The 17,263-nt window shown below is 44.0% G+C and overlaps 1 protein-coding gene across 2 annotated transcripts in view; it reads right to left on the minus strand.

The window, feature by feature from the left end:
• Positions 1–9,046, minus strand: part of TFE3 (transcription factor binding to IGHM enhancer 3) — an 18,379-nt gene extending 9,333 nt beyond the window's left edge. The window contains exons 1-8 of one of the 2 annotated variants that reach the window (XM_006876671.1): positions 8,927–9,046; positions 6,340–6,453; positions 4,734–5,037; positions 3,736–3,981; positions 3,545–3,649; positions 2,091–2,208; positions 1,558–1,614; positions 1,302–1,377 (exon numbers count right to left, since the gene is read on the minus strand). In XM_006876671.1, the coding sequence (XP_006876733.1) occupies positions 1,302–1,377; positions 1,558–1,614; positions 2,091–2,208; positions 3,545–3,649; positions 3,736–3,981; positions 4,734–5,037; positions 6,340–6,453; positions 8,927–9,042 (1,136 nt within the window). In that variant the 5' untranslated portion in view covers positions 9,043–9,046. Of the gene's footprint in view, positions 1–1,301; positions 1,378–1,557; positions 1,615–2,090; positions 2,209–3,544; positions 3,650–3,735; positions 3,982–4,733; positions 5,038–6,339; positions 6,454–8,926 lie in introns of those variants that run through there. The other variant, XM_006876672.1, reaches the window with a different exon arrangement.
• Between the last annotated feature and the right edge of the window lie 8,217 nt (positions 9,047–17,263).

The following is a 17,263-nucleotide window of genomic DNA, read 5'->3' on the forward strand; positions in this document are numbered from 1 at the left end:
AAAAAAAAAAAAAGGCAATGGAATTTTTCCATGAACTTTTTGAAGCCCCCTCATATTTTAGAAGTATGTACTTATATTCTAAGTTTCACATATATACAGAGGGAGAGGAATTTTGCCCCAGGATGGATCATACCCAGAGTCTCACATCCATAACTGATTTAGATGATGAGATTTTAGACTTCAAGATGGATGCTGAAATGGATTAGGACATTTAGAGGTTGCTGGAATGGGGTGAATGTATTTGCATGTCAGAAGGACATGGATTTGGGGGGCAGAGAACAGACTGTGATGGGTTGAGTATGTTCCCCCATATATGTAGAAGTCCTAACTCCTGGTCTTATGAACATGACCTTGTTTAGAAATAGGGTCTTTGAAGATGTCATCAGTTAACATGAGGTCATGTTGGAGAAGGATGGATCCTAATCCAATATGAGTGATTTTATAAAAGAAAAGATACAGAGAATCAAAGGAAAGGTAAGGAACACTTGGCGGCTACCAGGTGCTGAGAGGGACTTCTCCTAGAACTATGAGATAATACATTTCTGTCCTTATAAAGCCATGTACTTTGTGGTATTTTGTTACATCAGTCCTAGGAAACTAACATACCACCCCAGTACTTCCCCATCTTCTTCCATTTCTTGTTTCTTTTCTATCACACTCATCAATAGCTCATGTATTTACTTATTTATCTTATTTACTGTCTGCTTGCCCCCACTAGAATATCAGCTTCATGAGGTCAGTGTTTTTCTGTTTTGGTCTTTCTGGTATCTGCAAGGTTTAGGACAGTGCCTGACACAAAGCAAAAGCTAAATAAATGTTTCTGGAATTAAAAACAAAACAAATCCCTTGTCACTGAGTGGATTCTGACTCATAGCAACCCTACAGGACAGAGTAGAACTGCCCTATATGGGTTCTGAGACTGTAAGTCCTTAAAGGAGCAGACCTTTAGTGGGTTTGAACCATTAACATTTTGGTTAGCAGCAAAGTGCTTAAACCACTGTGTCACTTGAGCTCCTTTGAATAAAGTACTATATAAATAGGAAACTAAGTGCATATATCACGTAGGGACTAGATGAGGCACTTGGTCCATAATATCATGCACTTAACATTTTTACTTGGGCATAAAGTAAGGGTCTACAGCTTTGCTGAGGGTGAGGAAAGCTGGGTGAGAAATGACCACATGAGCAGCAACAGAACTGCCTAGGGCAACACAGTCTGATGGCCCCACCAAGGAACAAAGTTTGGAAAACAGGACCCCTAGTCCATCCCCCATTGGCCTGGTGCTCCCAACCCAGACTCACGGGTCACTCGACTTGGGGATGAGCGTGCCCAGTTCCTTGATCCTGTCGTTAATGTTGAATCGTCTGCGACGCTCAACTTTGGAAGTAGGGGGAGAGAAAGAAACAGTGGGAATGAGTCACTGATAGGTGAAGGAGGGAGGAGAGACACTAGGGGCTTGAGGGCTGCTGTGGGAAGGGGCTCCCCAAGAAAGGCTGGGACTCAGAGGAAGGCAGGGCTGCACTACACACTTCTAAGTGCACACACTCTCTCACTTACTTAGGTTGTGATTGTCTTTCTTCTGCCGTTCTTTCAAAAGGGCCTTTGCCTCTGTCTCTGAAAGAGAGTGCAAGACAGTGTGGGTGGTCAGCACCTCTGGGACTGTGAAAGAGGGTAGTACCTACAGCTGCTGAGGTGGGGTGTGGTGAGTCAAGGGGAAGTGACATTTTTAAAAAAAACTTTCTATTATGAATTGAGTGAAGGTTAACAGACAAGATTATCAGCTTTCCCCTCAACCAATCATATGTTTGGTTTCATCTAAATGCTTACAATTCCCTCCTTGCAACAACAGTTATCCTGCTTCCTCCCTGTGGCTTCTATATTTCACTTTTCACAAATCAACAAAGCAAACGTATTCGTTTAAATGTCCAAAGGACACATTTTGCAAGCCAGGTTATGTGGGGAAGAAAAGAGCAAACTGTCCCCCCTTTTGCATGCTTAAACTCCTTCTTAAACCCTAGACATGGTGATCAACTCAGGGTGATCAACTCGGGGTAGAGAGTGGGTAATGTGTCCAAGACCTTGGGACTTACCAGAAATCTCCCGTTTGATGTTGGGCAACTCAGCTGGGCAGGAGTTACTGACAGTGATGGCTGGTGTGGCCACGCTCTGACTACTGTATACATCAAGAAGATTCCCTGACACGGGAAGCTGGGAGCAGGAAAGGGAGAGAAAAAATAGTTTGGGAACAAACCCCAGAATTATCCCCTTCTCAGAATCAGGTTCCTGACCCTCCATACACCTCAAAGGGTGACCCACCAACTCAGGGATTGGTTAACTTGATATGGAGCATTTCCTTCTCCTTCAGGGGAATGGCACAACAGGGAAAACAGGACAAAGTAGATCTACCTTGATTTTCTAGGGAATGGGGCCTATCTGGTCTGCTTATCACCCCCTCTCCACCCTGTCTACCCCTCCTGCCAGCCCTTCATGCTCTTCAGTGATTTTGAAAGCTCTTCTCCTAAACCTCAGAGTTGGCTCTGAGGAGAAATGCTGGAAAACTAACCTTTTCTGGTCCTTATCTGCTCCAATGCAACATCCCAGGCCATTAGCCTCTCCCAGCACTACATTCCAATAGAGAGTATTTGGAACACTCCAACCCCATCTTCTCAGACCTTGGTCTGAGAAGCCTTTTGCTGTGATCATGTCACACCACATAAGGTACGCGGTTTCTTGCTGCCCTAATGCTAGAATCTCTTGACTTTTATGCCTTGCTGCACTTTCTGACCTCAGGATTCCAGAACTGCTGTTATATCTACCTATATCATGTTCTCTCCTTCATATTCTGCATATACTCCAGGGCAACATACTAATCCCATTAATAAATTAGTCCCTCTTCTCGATGGGTTTTCATCTCTTAGAACCCCAGTCTTCTAGATCTATTGAACATAAGGCCCCAATCTTTGTGTCCAAATCAATTAAAAGTTCTGATTAAACTGCTGTAATTTTTATACATGCTTCTATCTTCTTGATAAGTTGGAAAAATCGAAGTTAACAGCCACCTGTTATGTCCCAAAGGATGTTATGAGACTCTTGGAATGTTCTAGAACCAAGACATGACTACATCTTGAACCACTCCTTGCTCTACAAAGTTTTATCAGCTTTCCACAAGGACCCAACCTCTTGGCACTATAGCCCATATCATGTTTTGAGACTTTTGATATGGTCTGGGTATGTCCCAATGATCTGAGTACTTTGGTACATTCAAATTGTTACAGGATTCCCACTTCTTGGTACCTCCCACAGAGAAGCCCAATAACTCAGTACCCCAATAACTCAACAAACTTTCCATCTTGTATACAGCAAACTCTATAAGCCCCACCTCTCTTGGTTCAGTCCAAAACTAAGTCCAGTCTTTTCATAAGGACTCCTGGCTCAGTACGATCCAAGGTAAAGGTCTATCTATATATACACAGCCAGCAGTAAGTGAGGCCTCCATGACAGGATGCCCAAATTTTCAGGTCAAGCTCGCATTTTAGGGTCTCACCGTGCTGGGGAGCTGTAGCCCTGCAGTGCCTCCAGGGAGATAACTAAGCATCTCATCATTGTAACTGGACTCCAGGCTGATGATCTCATCAATAACATCATCAATCTGGGGGAAAACAGAAATATGGAACAGGGTTAGGAGAGGTTGGATGAGAAGTAGGGAGGATGAGAGAGCTGTCTACAGCTACTCACCTCCTTCTCTGAGCTGGACCCAATGGTGAGCAGCGCCATGGGACTGTTGGGAGCGCTGCCTGCAGGACCAGTAGCATGGACAGTCTCAGGAGCAGGGAGTGGCTGGGCACTCGTGGGCCCTGGTGGTGGGGTGAGGGCCTGGGAGGCCAGTTTGGGCCCAAGTGTGGTGGACAGGTACTGTTTCACCTGTTGCCGGCGTGCCTGTTGTAGGTGGTAGCGTGTTGGGTTTTCCAGATGAGTCTGCACCTATGGGATAAGAGATAGGAGGCAGGGGAGAGGCAAAGTAAAACAGAACTTAGAGGAGTAACTGAGTCCCAGCCTGACCCCATAACTCATCTGCTCCCAAGTACAGGTGGGCACACTCGGCTCAGAATCTGAGATACTCCTCATCCCAAAAATACTGGTGAGTTCCCCTAAGACCCAGACTCCTTTTCTTAGAATCTTTCACAGCCCCCAAGACCCACCCATAGATGACGAGATCCCTCACAGTTTTTGGAATACCCTGTCCCAGTTCCCAAGAACTTTCCTAGTCTCTGATAACACCTAAAAGATCTTGGGAACCATACATGGCTTCCTAAGATACCCTAATGAACCCCAAAGAATTCTTAATATATCACACATATGAGGGAGCTTCAAAAAGCTCATGGAAAAATTCCATTATCTTTTAATTCAATTTTCCTTGAACTCTTTGACGCCTCCTCAGACATGAAGCTCTTCCTACAAAGTTACTTCACAGATCCCAGGACCCACTGTGAGAGTTCACAACCCTCCGTGGTTCACTAAGACATCTTCAAGGCTCTAAGAACCTCTCACAACTGAAGATGGATACCCCAGAAACCCTAAACACAAGAGGACACTATCACAGACCACTTTAACAGTACCTTAGACCTTCCTTGGAACCCCTAGTGCCTTGCCCAAAAGCCACAAGTACTCCCAGGTCACCCCCAGCTCCTCAGTCTCCAAGTAACCCCTCCCATGGCCTTTAGACTTCATCTTACCTTGAGTACCTCCCTGGGCACCTGAGCCGGAGGGGGACGTCCCAATGTGTGGCCCCCAGCAGAGACACCAACCACAGAAATCGCAGGAGAGGCAGGTGCAGGACTGGGGAAGGGAGCGGCTGCGGCCTGTTCCCGACGCTCACGCCTCTCCTGCTCCTGGGCTTGTGCTCGCATTAGCTGCTGCCGCAGCAAGACCCGTGATGAAGAAGATGACGACATGGCAGGGGTCCTGGAGCCCCCTGCAGAAGACGATGCAGAGAGTGTAGCTGGGGTGGCTGGGGTGGCCTGCAGTGATATTGGGAGGCTGTGGATGGGAAATATTGGGCCACAGGTAAGCCTAAGGGGTCATCAAAAAAAAAAAAACCACTTCCACAGAGTCTATTCTGAGTCACAGTGACTCTGTATAGGGTTTCTGAGGCTGTAAGTGTTTATGGGGACAGAAATCTTCATCTTTTTCCCAGGGAATGACTGGTGAGTTTAAACTGCTGACTGTTCAGTTGGCAGTCCAGTGCTTATCATACAGTGTGATAAGAAGACATAGGAGCTGGGTCTGTTTGTGGTCTTTGAAGGTCATAATGTGGAGGGGGAAACACGGGACCAGGCTTGTCTTTTCTCTCAGGAGTCAGTCTGATGAGGGACACACAGGGACTAGGACCGGCCTGCTCCTGCCTTCAGGGTCATGGTCTGGTGAGGGAGATACAGGATAAGGATTGTTTTGTTCTCAGGAGTCACAGTCTGGTGGGGGAGACACAGGGACCAGGACTGGTTGTGTCTTTAGGGTTTTGGTCTGGTGGGGGAAATACAGGGACCAGGACCGGTCCTGCTCTCAGGGGTCACGGTCTGGTGGGGGATTATCACCTTTCAGTTCTTAGTGGTGAAGCTATGACTTAAGTCTGTTCATATACTGAGTGAGGATGCTACTTCTCAACTCTGGGAGACTGGATAGATCCTGTTTGAAGAGCAGCAGGAAGCAGGATTGGGGTGGTAGCAGTAGAATGAACGCATAAAGTCTAATTTGGGACATCTGTTATACCCAGAGTTCCTGGGATGGGCATCTCTTTTTCTCCTGCTTGGGCCTCTAGTCCCATGCGCTGCTAGTCAGTCTTGAAAATCTGAGTGATTTCACAATCCTCTCTTCCTGCCCCTCTTCCAGGTCCCCTCCCCTCTCTTAGAGCCCTGGCCCATGACTCAGCACATTTAAACTTCCAAGCAGGAGGAACTAAGGAACCAGCAAGGGTTCCTCAAGGGGTGGAGGTATTTGTTGAGTGAGGGAGGGGACTGAGCTGAGGTTATGGGTATAGAGTCTGCTCTGCCCACCTGGACCTGAGCTGTTGCAGGCCTATCCCGTCCCTGGGTACTCAAGGCATATATGAATGTGTATGCAGGTGGGGGTGGGGGGCAGGGAGGTCTTGCCTGAGATATCAGCATCCTAGGTTGGCCATCTGCTTTCCTGTGTAATATGCTTTCTGGCCCTTATTTTACCATCTGGAAAATGAAGGCTGGTGAGAGAAAAAATGGGTTGGACTGGGCGCTAAGGGCCTATGACTATCAAGAGGGGACTGGCAAGCTGATGAATTGGGAGGGGAGTCCAATAGATGAGTCATACCTTGAGCGTAGGGATAGGGGCTGGCTTTTGAGTTCGTAGAAGTTGTCAGGATCAAGGACGTTTTCTAATTCTATGTCAGCAACAATTCCAGATTCCGGAAGCAAAGAATTCAGGCTGAGGGTGAGGGGAAGGTAGGAGTGATGGTAAGTGGCTGTAGGGAGGGACACCTCATTACCCTCATCTTTCAGAGAAACAAACAAAGGGAGAGAAAAGGGAACAGCCTGTACCCCCTCACATTCAACGACCCCATTGGGTATTACCACCATGAATTCCCACGTCCTCTCTTCTCCCCACTCCAAACACTCTGTGTCATCCATAGTCACTTAAGATTCAAAATAATAAGAATGCCTCCACCCCACCCCCACCTCACTCTAATAATCACATGTAATAAGAACCTGGGTTGGAGGAAAATAGAAATTCAGAATTTAGGAATAATGATTCACTTTACAGAATTCCAGACTTTGCATTCAGAGTTCTCTCAGCCCCATATAGCCTACTATCTTCCTAACAGCTGGATGTGTACACATCAGTGTACACACACACACACACACACACACACAGGGAAACCCCATGTATGGGGTATCCTTCAGCATAACAATCTATTGTAGCAAAAAGAAATAAATCAAATTGAATTAATCACAAAGAGGAGTAGGGACTGATTCACTTTATATAAGGATATACTACTTTGCAAATGATTTCCTCCCCAGTTCTAGCCAGCGTCTACAGGATGCCAACACATACCCAAATACAAAATGGAAATAGCCAAGGCTCCCCTCACTCCAACTGTCTGGATTTCCAAGACGGAGGATTTGGATAGATGATCCACTTTATACAAGCATTCTTTTCTTGGTGGGAGGAGCCTTCCCAGCCTTCTCCTGTTTTTTTGGATAGATCAAAACACACACACCCCCAACGCCCACTGACACACAAAATGATAAGCCATGTACACTCCTCCCTTTCAACTATTTCCACTGCTGTGATGATCTAGGTTGTTATAAATTACGAGACAGTGAATCGATACACAGAAAGGCTCCTGTCTAGCCTTCCATGCTGGGTGTGAAAACCCTAGTATGCAGGAGGCACATAGGTGGATATGCATCTTTACATTCAAAGATTTAGAATCCTGAGAAATTACAGGTGATTTCACTAGACAATAATTCTCTCTCCCCTCTCCATCCAAAGATCTGTCTTCCTTCTCCTCACCCTCAGATGGGGCCCTAAAACCATCCAGGAAGTTGGGAAGAGGAAGCATGGGTTGTTGCTGAGCTTAGCACAAACCCAGGCAGAAAGTAGGCAAAGCCCCTTCCATGCTCACACACACTGATTTCATAGTTGGGAGATGGTTGCTGGGTAGGGACGCAGACAGGAAGGGCTAGGGTTCCCAAGACTATTGATAGAAGAATGAGAGGAGGACCTACTCAGGCAGGAAGGTGCAATTGGTGCGCATTTCTGCTCTAGGGACAGATTCAAGATTACACCCAGGGGCTGAGAGAAAAACTGGGAGGTGGGGATAAAAAGAACAAGTGTTTGTGTTGGGATAGAGGGAGGATTCTAGGTCCGCTGGAGCCAGGAAAAAGACCCTCCTCCTCTGGGTTCCCAAGTAAGTTCTGAGGCCTTCTTCTCTGAGCTACGAGGCAGCACCATTCCCTGTATCTACTTAACTGTCTCCTATTCGATCCCTTGTGGGTTTTGGATAGGGGATTTTACCTCCATCTCTGGGATCTGACCCAGCTAGGTGGGTGGGCAGAGGTGAAGGGATTATTCTGGTCAGAGTTTGGTGAAGGTTGCCTCTCTTGCTCAGTCACACATACACTTATAAAGCTGGTCTCCGTAGCATACCAGAGATACCCCAAATCCCTCCAGACTCATAGTATCCCCAACCAATGCCTCCCACAAAGAGCCGCTGGTAGTCACCAAGCTCCCAAAGCAGCACCTCTGTCTGATCCCCAGGACTCCTTTCCTACACTGAGAGAAAGGTTTCCAGGATTCCCTTAAAATCAGTGTCTCACCTGACAATGTTCCCTCAAATGCATCCCCCTCATCTTGACTTAAACCCATTGCCCTCGAGTCCATTTCAACTCATGATGACCCTATAGGATAGAGTGGAATGGACCCTTAGGGTTTCCAGGGTTGTAAATCTTTACAGAAGCAGTCACATCTTTCTCCCACAGAGGGACTGGTGGGTTGGAACCACCAATCTCTTGGTTATCAGCCAAGAGCTTTAGCCTTGGCTAACACAAGGACCCCCAATTCAACCTCTAATCAGAATCTCCTAAGTTCAGCTTTCCTAGGCCAGTTTCTGGACAATCAGTTTTTAGAATCACTCCCTCCAGATCCAGTCAAGGGTGCCCAAAATCTGACCCAGGCTCCCCTTATTGTATTCCCAAGACTTTAAGTCTCAGTTCAAGCAGGCCATAGCCGGGGTGGGGGTGGGGGGCATTCAGGTGTCCACCCACAAGACCGGCGCCCCAACCTCCTCTTCCAAGCCTACCCCGAGGGCTTCCAATCACAGTCTGAGACTCGGCTGCCCTATGATCAGGCCCCAGAGAACCCCAGCTGGCACTCCCGGACACAAGAGGTCTCGCACCTGAGCAGCTGGGCCGAGTCGGCCGGCCTGCGGTCCTCCAACAGCACAAACACAGCTCGAGGGCCCTCCGCGCTGGCCTCTACGCCGTCCCGAGCTTGTTCGGCCGCATGAGACATGACGCCCGGCACCGGGCGAGCCCTGCCAGGCCGGTCGGGCCTCGGCCCGGTCCCCCTAACAAAATAAGAGTTCCCTTGCCCCCCAGCTCGCTACCACCTCCTCCTCTGCTAAGCCATGGAACCAGATCTGCGCGGGCGGTAGGCGTTGGGTAGATAGGATGGGCCGTGAGTCATCCCCCGCCCTGGACTGACCGACCCCCCCAACCTAACCCCAGACGACCGCCCTCCTCCTCCTCGTCCTCTTCCCCTCCTCCCTGGGCTGTGGAAACTCCACAGGAAGTGACCGCACTAGGACGGACATATTGTATGGCCACGCCCCATAAGAGAGACTGCCAATCGCCGAGGGGCAGCTAGAGGTCCCGCCCTAAACCACGGCTCCAACGTAGAGGGAAATCTAGATTCCGAACCCCTTCATTTCGGAGAGGGGCCATGTAGGCCACGCCCTCAGAGACAGAAGCAAATCTGTTCGAGGTAATTCAGTCGAGTTACGCCTCCATGTTTGCGTAATTCCTTAAGCCACGCCTCCTCCTCGCTAATTATTCCTCCGCAAGATAATATTAAGACGCACCTGCGCTTGCGTACTGGAGGCCAGTCTGTGCGCTGAGTGTTCCAGGCCACGCTTCTAGCGGGGGAAACCGCGCCCTCTCTTGGCCTATTTTAGTAATATCTGCGCCCAAGACCACGCCCCAACCTGTATCAAGCCAAGCCTCCTCAGACAAACCCTTAACTAAGAGGCAGGGGCGGCTACATTCCCTTGGAAGAAACCCCGCCTTCTCAGACCCGCGGTCCAGCCACCCAGCTGGTCATCCCGCAAGTGCTCCACTTATTCTATACCATCTAAAGCGGTTTATAAATAATAATGACTTTATTGTTGTAATCCTTTGACAGATGGATGAGTTAATGGAAAGATGTAAATTAGATTTGGTCCCTTCAATGAATGGAATCACCCGGGTTTGAATCTGGGCAGAAGACTTAACCTCTTCAACTCTCAGTTTTCTGGGCCTGTAAAATGGGCGTCATAATACCTCTCTGGCAGGGTTTTTATAAGGATTAAAAATAATTTATGAAAAGTGCTAGCAGGTGTTTGGATACAATAATCTCTCCAAAATTTAATTCACTCATTTTGTTCACTGATCTAACAAAAACTCACTGTGCACTTTTGTGTACCAGTTATTTAGAAGCCGGTTTTGCACACAGTCGTGGGTCCCACCCACAACTTCAGGTGCACAGTTGGCTCACAAAACACGTTGACCTACAGCATTTTCTCAACATCCCAAGGGGACCCATCAGCTAGACCTCCAGGAACCCTGCTCAACCGGATTGACTTGCAGCTTTTTGTATTGTCAAGTCTGTAAATCAGTTTGTTAAACACACAGACAGACACACACAACCATATCATGGGAGCACGGAGTCTCTAGTGATAGACGTTCTCCCATAAATTAATGTAAAAGCTCAATCCACCATAGTTGGATCTTAATCAAAAGGAGGAAATACTGTGGAATAGTACTTCAAATTTTTATTGGAAACCAGAGTTATTGGATACATAGACACTGGAGGAACCCCTGAACCTATACCGTGGAATGAACTATTAAGCACTGAACCAAAATTATACCATGAAGTCATCTTTAAAGTAAACATCATTTTAGCTCATTTAATAAAGCATGCTCACCTTGATCACCGCATTTCAAAAAATAATTATCTATATGAGATTAAGGAGTTCTTGTGGCTTAGTGGTTATGAATCGGGCTGCTAACCTCAAGGTCAGCAGTTCAAAACTACCAGCTGTTCCGTGGGAGAAAGCTAAGGCTTCCTACTCCCTTAAAGATTTACAGCCTTGCTATGAGTCAGAACCAACTCCACGGCACACCACCACCACCATCATATGAGATTAAATGAACAGCAGTACTAAAAACATAGAGGAGAATTTTAAAATGCAGAGAGTTTAAGTCAAGGGTGGTAAAACAATTTGGGCAGAGATGGTGACATAATGTGAAGAATGTAACCGCTGTAATTGAAGCATACATATAAAACGTATTGAATAGGCATATGTTTTGTTGTGTAAATTTTCACCGATTTTTTTTTTTTATTAGAAAATTTCTGAGACTTCCGGCAATATGGTGGACTAGGCAGACACACTCTACACGAACTCTAAAACAAAGATATGAAACCAAATGAAACTGACACAGGTGAAAATCCTGGAACCCTGGACTTCAGAAGAAAGGTTAGAGTGCTTGCTGGGAGGAGAAACTGAACAAGGACAACAAGAGAGGGAAACTGACTGGTGAATGGCCAGACAGACGTGGCATGACCATTTTGTGAGCAGCTTTGGCAACAGATGGTGACCTAGCAGAGCAGATTCACACAGGTGATAGGAAAAGTGTGATTCCTTCTTTTCCCCCATACTCTCCTGGTGACCAGAGGTGTGGCCAGCTCCCACCCTCACCCACCCCCAGCTCAGACCATGTTCTCCAGGAGTTTGGGAGTTCAGAGTCTTGCCAGTGTGATTGGGAACCTTGCCAGTGTGAGGTGGAGCTGGCTGTGCACTGCTTTGGTACCCTGCGTAGGTGCCTGGATTCAGGCAGGTTCGACTTCAGACCTACAGAACCCTCAGAGGCACCAGACAAACATTTAACCAGTCACCCTGTCCCCAGCTGCCACATGGTCCTAACAGACAATGAAAACAGTTCCACTGAGGGACTTCATGAACTACTTTCAGCTTGAGCGCCCTGATATAGATAATACCAAGCATAATAGGAACTCCATCTAGGGCCCGGAACTCTGCTGTCACATCCTTCCCACACCTACCTTGGGAGCTGCTTGGCTTGCAAAAGTCCCCCCCCCCCCACCACCAAGTTTTCTCTTCTTCAGTTCCAACAGTTGCACCATTTTCTGTTTTTGAGATTGGTTTATTCCTTGTTTTTATTCATTCTTTCTCCTCCATCTTTTCTTCTATTACCTTGAATTTTATCCTTTCTACCTCCGATGTTTTTCCTTCTTTTCTTCTGTTTCTCATTTCTCCTCTTCTTTTTCTCCCCTCTTGATCTTTCTTTACTACTCTTTACTCTCTCTTTTCACCTTCTCTTTCCCTAGTTTTTCTAATTTTTTTTAATTCCTGAATTTTATTTCCTCTTTTATTTTTCAATTATAAAGTTCTATTTTCCTGTCCCTCTTTTTTCAGTTATTCTAAAGTGGCTCTTAAAAATTTCTTTATTTTATTTTCTCATTTATTTTTCTCTTCCATAACTCCATTTCCCATCACTCTTTTGTCTTTGTAGTTATTATATTCTCTTTTTCCTGGTTACTCCCTGTTTTCTCTTTTCATTGTTGGTTCCTTGTTCATTTATTCTGTTTGTTTTCTTGTTTGTGTCTATATGTGTATGTGAGAGGATTTCTCTTTCCCATCCCATCCAACAGGAGACAGTAACCGTGCCAACACAGCCCAGCCATAATCATACCCTCTGCAGCTCCACCCACTGGGCAAAAGTCAATACCAGCTCCTATTCCATCTGATCAATACTACCCTAAACTAAAGTGTAAAAACTGTGAACAAATGACTAATTGCGATCATCACAACTGTAAAGGTACAAGTTTTATAACAAAAAGGGGGGAGTAGTTCATCTTACACAGTCCAGGAACGGAGGACCCTAGGCCCATCAAGAGAGAAGAGTACAAGTGGAATGTGGGACCCTATCCAGAGAAGCAGTGACACCAGAGATGGAGGCAGAGATGATGACATGAAGAGAGGGAGCAGCTGAAGACTCTAGACTCATGGAAAGAAAAAGGCTGTGTGCTAGCAGCCAGGAGGCAGGCTTGAAGAATGTGCCCTTTGGTTGTTTAAATGATTATATATTCCTGAGTGTTTTTTGTGTACATTCAAAAAACAACAACAGCAAATTGTTGAATGATGATACATGGAGGGGATTGTAATCATTGCAATGAAACTAAATACGATAGGATGAGTGTAAAACCAATGTTCTCCTATGTAAACTGTCACTCAATTTACAATAAAAACTTAAAAATATGTATGATGGAATTTTCCTATGAACTTTCAGAAGCTCCCTCATATTAAATTGTCATACTAGTCCTTGAGAAAAAAACAACAGTGCACATAGTTCCGTTCTCTAACTACACCCACATGAGAGAGTTGGTGAGAGCCTGAAAACATACCAACATACAATCATCAATTAAATACATATATGACAACCCCATAATGTTCCAGAGACAACAATTTTAGCTCACATGAAGAAACAAGAGAGAATGGCTCAAACAAATGATCAAGAGTCAGAAGATGTTTTTGAGGAATAAAAGGTAATGGAACTAACTGAAAAATAATTCAAAAGAATGATATTTTGGTACCTTCAAAGGACTGATAAGAAGATCAAGGAAAACAAGGAGAACACAGAAAAACTTGAGAAGAATTCAATAAAACACTACAAGAACAAACAGACAAAATAAAGCAAACTTTGAAACAATACAAAACCTGCAGTTAGAAATCCAGAAGATTAAGACTGAGATCTCAGAAATGGATAATACATTGAAAAGCCAAAGGAGTAGATTTAAAGCAATGGAAGCCTGAATTAGTGAGCTGGAAGAGAAATCTCTTAATACTAGTATGCTAGAAGAACGATCAGGGGAAAAAGGATGAAAAAAATCCAAAGAAAACCTGAGAGTTTTGTGGGACACCATGAAGAAATTACCAGTGATCGAAATTCTAGAACAGGAAGTGGCAATAGAAAGCAAAGAGAAAATTGTCAGAGTTGTTGGATGAAAGACAAGAAGATAAGCATTCAAGAAGGTGAATGAACTCCAAACAGGATAGACCCCAAAAGAAAGTCGCCAAGACATATAATCAAACGCTCCAAAATCAAAGAATCCTGACAGCAGTTCAGCAAAATGAAAGTTAAACTACAAAGGAGAATCAATAAGACTAAGCTCTGATTTCTCAGCATAAACCATGCAAGCAACAAAGCAATGGGATGACATATACAAAATTCTGAAAGAAAAAAAATGCCCACCAAGAATCACATACCCAGCAAAGCAGTCACACAAATACAATGGCAAAATTAGGACGTTTTCTGATAAGCACAAATTAAATTATATTTTTAAAAGTTTTTATTATGAATTGAGTGAAAGTTTACAGGGCAGATCATCAGTTTTGCATTCAACAAATCATATACTTAGTTTCATTACAGGTACCATCAGATAACAGTATTTCTCTCTATTCATTTAGTTGTTGTTGTTGTTTTTTAACATTCAGGCATATGTAATAATTTAAACCACCAAAGGCCACATTCTGCAAGTCTGCCTCCTGGCTGCCAGCTCTCAGTCCCTCTCTTTCCATGGATCTAGAGTCCTCAGCTGCTCCCTCTCTCCATGTTCCCATCTCTGCCTCCATCTCTGGTGTCACTGCCTCTCTGGATAAGGCCCCATATTCCACTTGTGCTCTTCTCCCTTGATGATCCTTGGGTCCTTTGCTTCTGTACGATGAGAGTAACTACTCCCCCATTTTTGTTACAGAACTTCTACCTTTACAATTGTGACAGTCGCAATTAGTCATGATAACAATTACTCACTATTGAATCATAAGACTCTTATCCTCACCTCTTTTTACAAGACCCATCTAGACAAGATGATAACTATTCAGTGGCGACTCTATCTTCCCCCACTCACTCTTAAATTAAACTCCCTCTTGAAACCTTGTAAGCCAGTCACTTTGTGCCTTTATGGCCTCCTCATTTTAGGTAGCCAATGGCTAAGTTGCCCATCCCTATCTACCCTGAATACAGAGGTACTTGATGTGAAGACTCCTTCCCTCTCTGTTGGTATTTTGAGCTACTACCTCCATGAGTATAGGTCAAGTTCATCAAATTGTAGCAATTTACACTCATTTCCTCTATTAAAAAAAATAAAAAAATCTTTCTCTAGTCCAGTTCTGATGATCAAGCCATTGAGGCTAGGTCAAATGTGTACTATCTGTATCAGCTGGATGCTTCATTCTCAGCTCTAGCCTTCTGTCGTTGTTCATGGGCTCAGGTGTCCCCAGGTCTCACCACACTTTGGACCAACCAGCCCTTCTTCTTCTCTCTCTCATCTCCAGGTCAGCGGGAATCTATGGAATGTGGTTGAACTCAACCCATTTATTTATTGCTGCCTTCCCACTCTTTCACTCACCAGTAGACCAATGTGGTCACCAGCAAGCTTACATGTCTGCTCATGTGTTCCCTTTGAGTTTCAGTTTTAGAGGGGGATTTGTTCTGAAGGAACTTGATTGCTTGCCTTGATGGCTTCCTGGAAAACAACTTGCTTATTCTCGTAGTTGCTGTACTTCCCTTTTTGTTTTGGATTTTTCCTGATGATCTTTCTTTGAAGATGTATCTTCTATCACTCTAGTTGTTCCAGGCTAGTCTGTTTGTCTTAAATTAATTTTTACTGACCAGATCAACATTACAAAAGATGCTAAAGGATGTTCCTTGGACAGAGAACCAACAATATCAGACAAAAACCTGAGATGACCATACATGACCACACTACCCAGAACTCAATCTAGATTTAGAAGTATTAAAAGTAAAATAAACCTACAAGGTTGCAAATAGGTAACCAGAGATATCTATCAATTTGTAATGAAGTCAACCACAAAGCAAAAAGAGGCAATAATGTAATACAGAACTTCTACATGGTGAGGAAGTTGAGTAGATTTCAAGATACAACAGACTATTTAAGTAGAGGAACATATTAATAAATTACAGGGTAACCTCAAAGAAAATGAATGCACCTGCATATCAACATAAAAAAGAGGAACATCAGAAAAAAAATTAGTAAACATTAACACAATAGAAATGAAAAAGAAAACCCACAAACAAAATGAACTCAGTGCAGAAAATTATGTGGAACAAACAAACCAGCAACACCACACAAAAAAAAAACAAACAGCAAAATGACAGAAAATCAATTCATACCTATAGATAATTACATTGAATGTAAATGGAGTAAATGTACCAGTCAAGAGACAGAGCACAGTGGATAAGAAAACAGGGTCCTTCAATACATTGTCTACAAGAGATGCATCAAAAAAATGGATACACCCTAAATGCCCATCAATGGAAGAATGGTTAAAAAAAACTTTGGTACATACACACAATGGAATATTACACAATGTTGAAGGACAATGATGAATCTACAGAATACCTCATGTCATAGTTGAAACAGGAGGACCTTATGCTGAGTGAATTAGTCAATCACAAAAGGACAAATATTGTATGAGACCAATGTAAAAAGGTAAGAAAAGTCTGTTTTCTTGATAAAATAAACAATCTATGATGGTTACAGGGGGAGGGAAAATTCTTCATAGGCTAGAGGATAAATGCATATTAACATAGGTGACAGAGCAGGCAATATACAACAAGAGGAAGGTTAGCAGAGGAAACATGAAGGTACACACAGGGAGGAATGCAACGTTGAAGTGAATAGAGGTAAATACTGTTAAATACATGGAAGGAATTGAGATCATTGTAATAAAGCAAAATATATGATTTGCTGAATGTGAAACTGATGATCTGCTCTGTAAACCTTCACTCAATTCACAATGAAAAGTTTTTCAAAAATTCCTACGGTTCCTTAAATATCTGAGAAGGGATAATTTTATAAAAGAAGAAGAAAGAAGAGAGCATCATCTTACCAGATTAAAAAAAATATTGTGAAGCTCTAGTAATTAAAACAATGTGGTATGTGATCAATGCTCCAGAAAAAAAGACTCCAAAAATTGACATGGTTATTTGTGGGAATTGCTATTGTTAAGTGCCATCAAATTGGTTCTGACTCATAGTGACGCTGTGTAGGGTCCCGAGGCTGTAAATCTTTCCAATAGCAGAAAGCCTCATCTTTCTCCTTGAGCAGCTGGTAGGCTCAAACCTTAGACCTTGTGCTTTAAAGTCCAGTGCTTACCCTATAGAATCACTGAGTTCCATTTATGGGAATTAGTAAATGCTACAACTTACATTTCAAATTACTGGTGAGAAATATACTATTCCATAAAACGGGTTGGAAATAAATGATTATCTTTTCTGGGGAAAATACATCCCTAACTTAGAAAATTCAGAAAAATAAATTCCACATTGGTGAAAGACCTAAAGGTAAAAAATAAATACAAACCTATAAAAATATTAAGACAAAATATTTTTGGATCAAATATTTAAGACTTTAAGTATGGAAGGCCTTCTCAAAC

The sequence above is a fragment of the Chrysochloris asiatica genome, unplaced genomic scaffold, assembly GCF_000296735.1.
Source record: "Chrysochloris asiatica unplaced genomic scaffold, ChrAsi1.0 scaffold00404, whole genome shotgun sequence".
Taxonomy (NCBI): Eukaryota; Metazoa; Chordata; class Mammalia; order Afrosoricida; family Chrysochloridae; genus Chrysochloris; species Chrysochloris asiatica.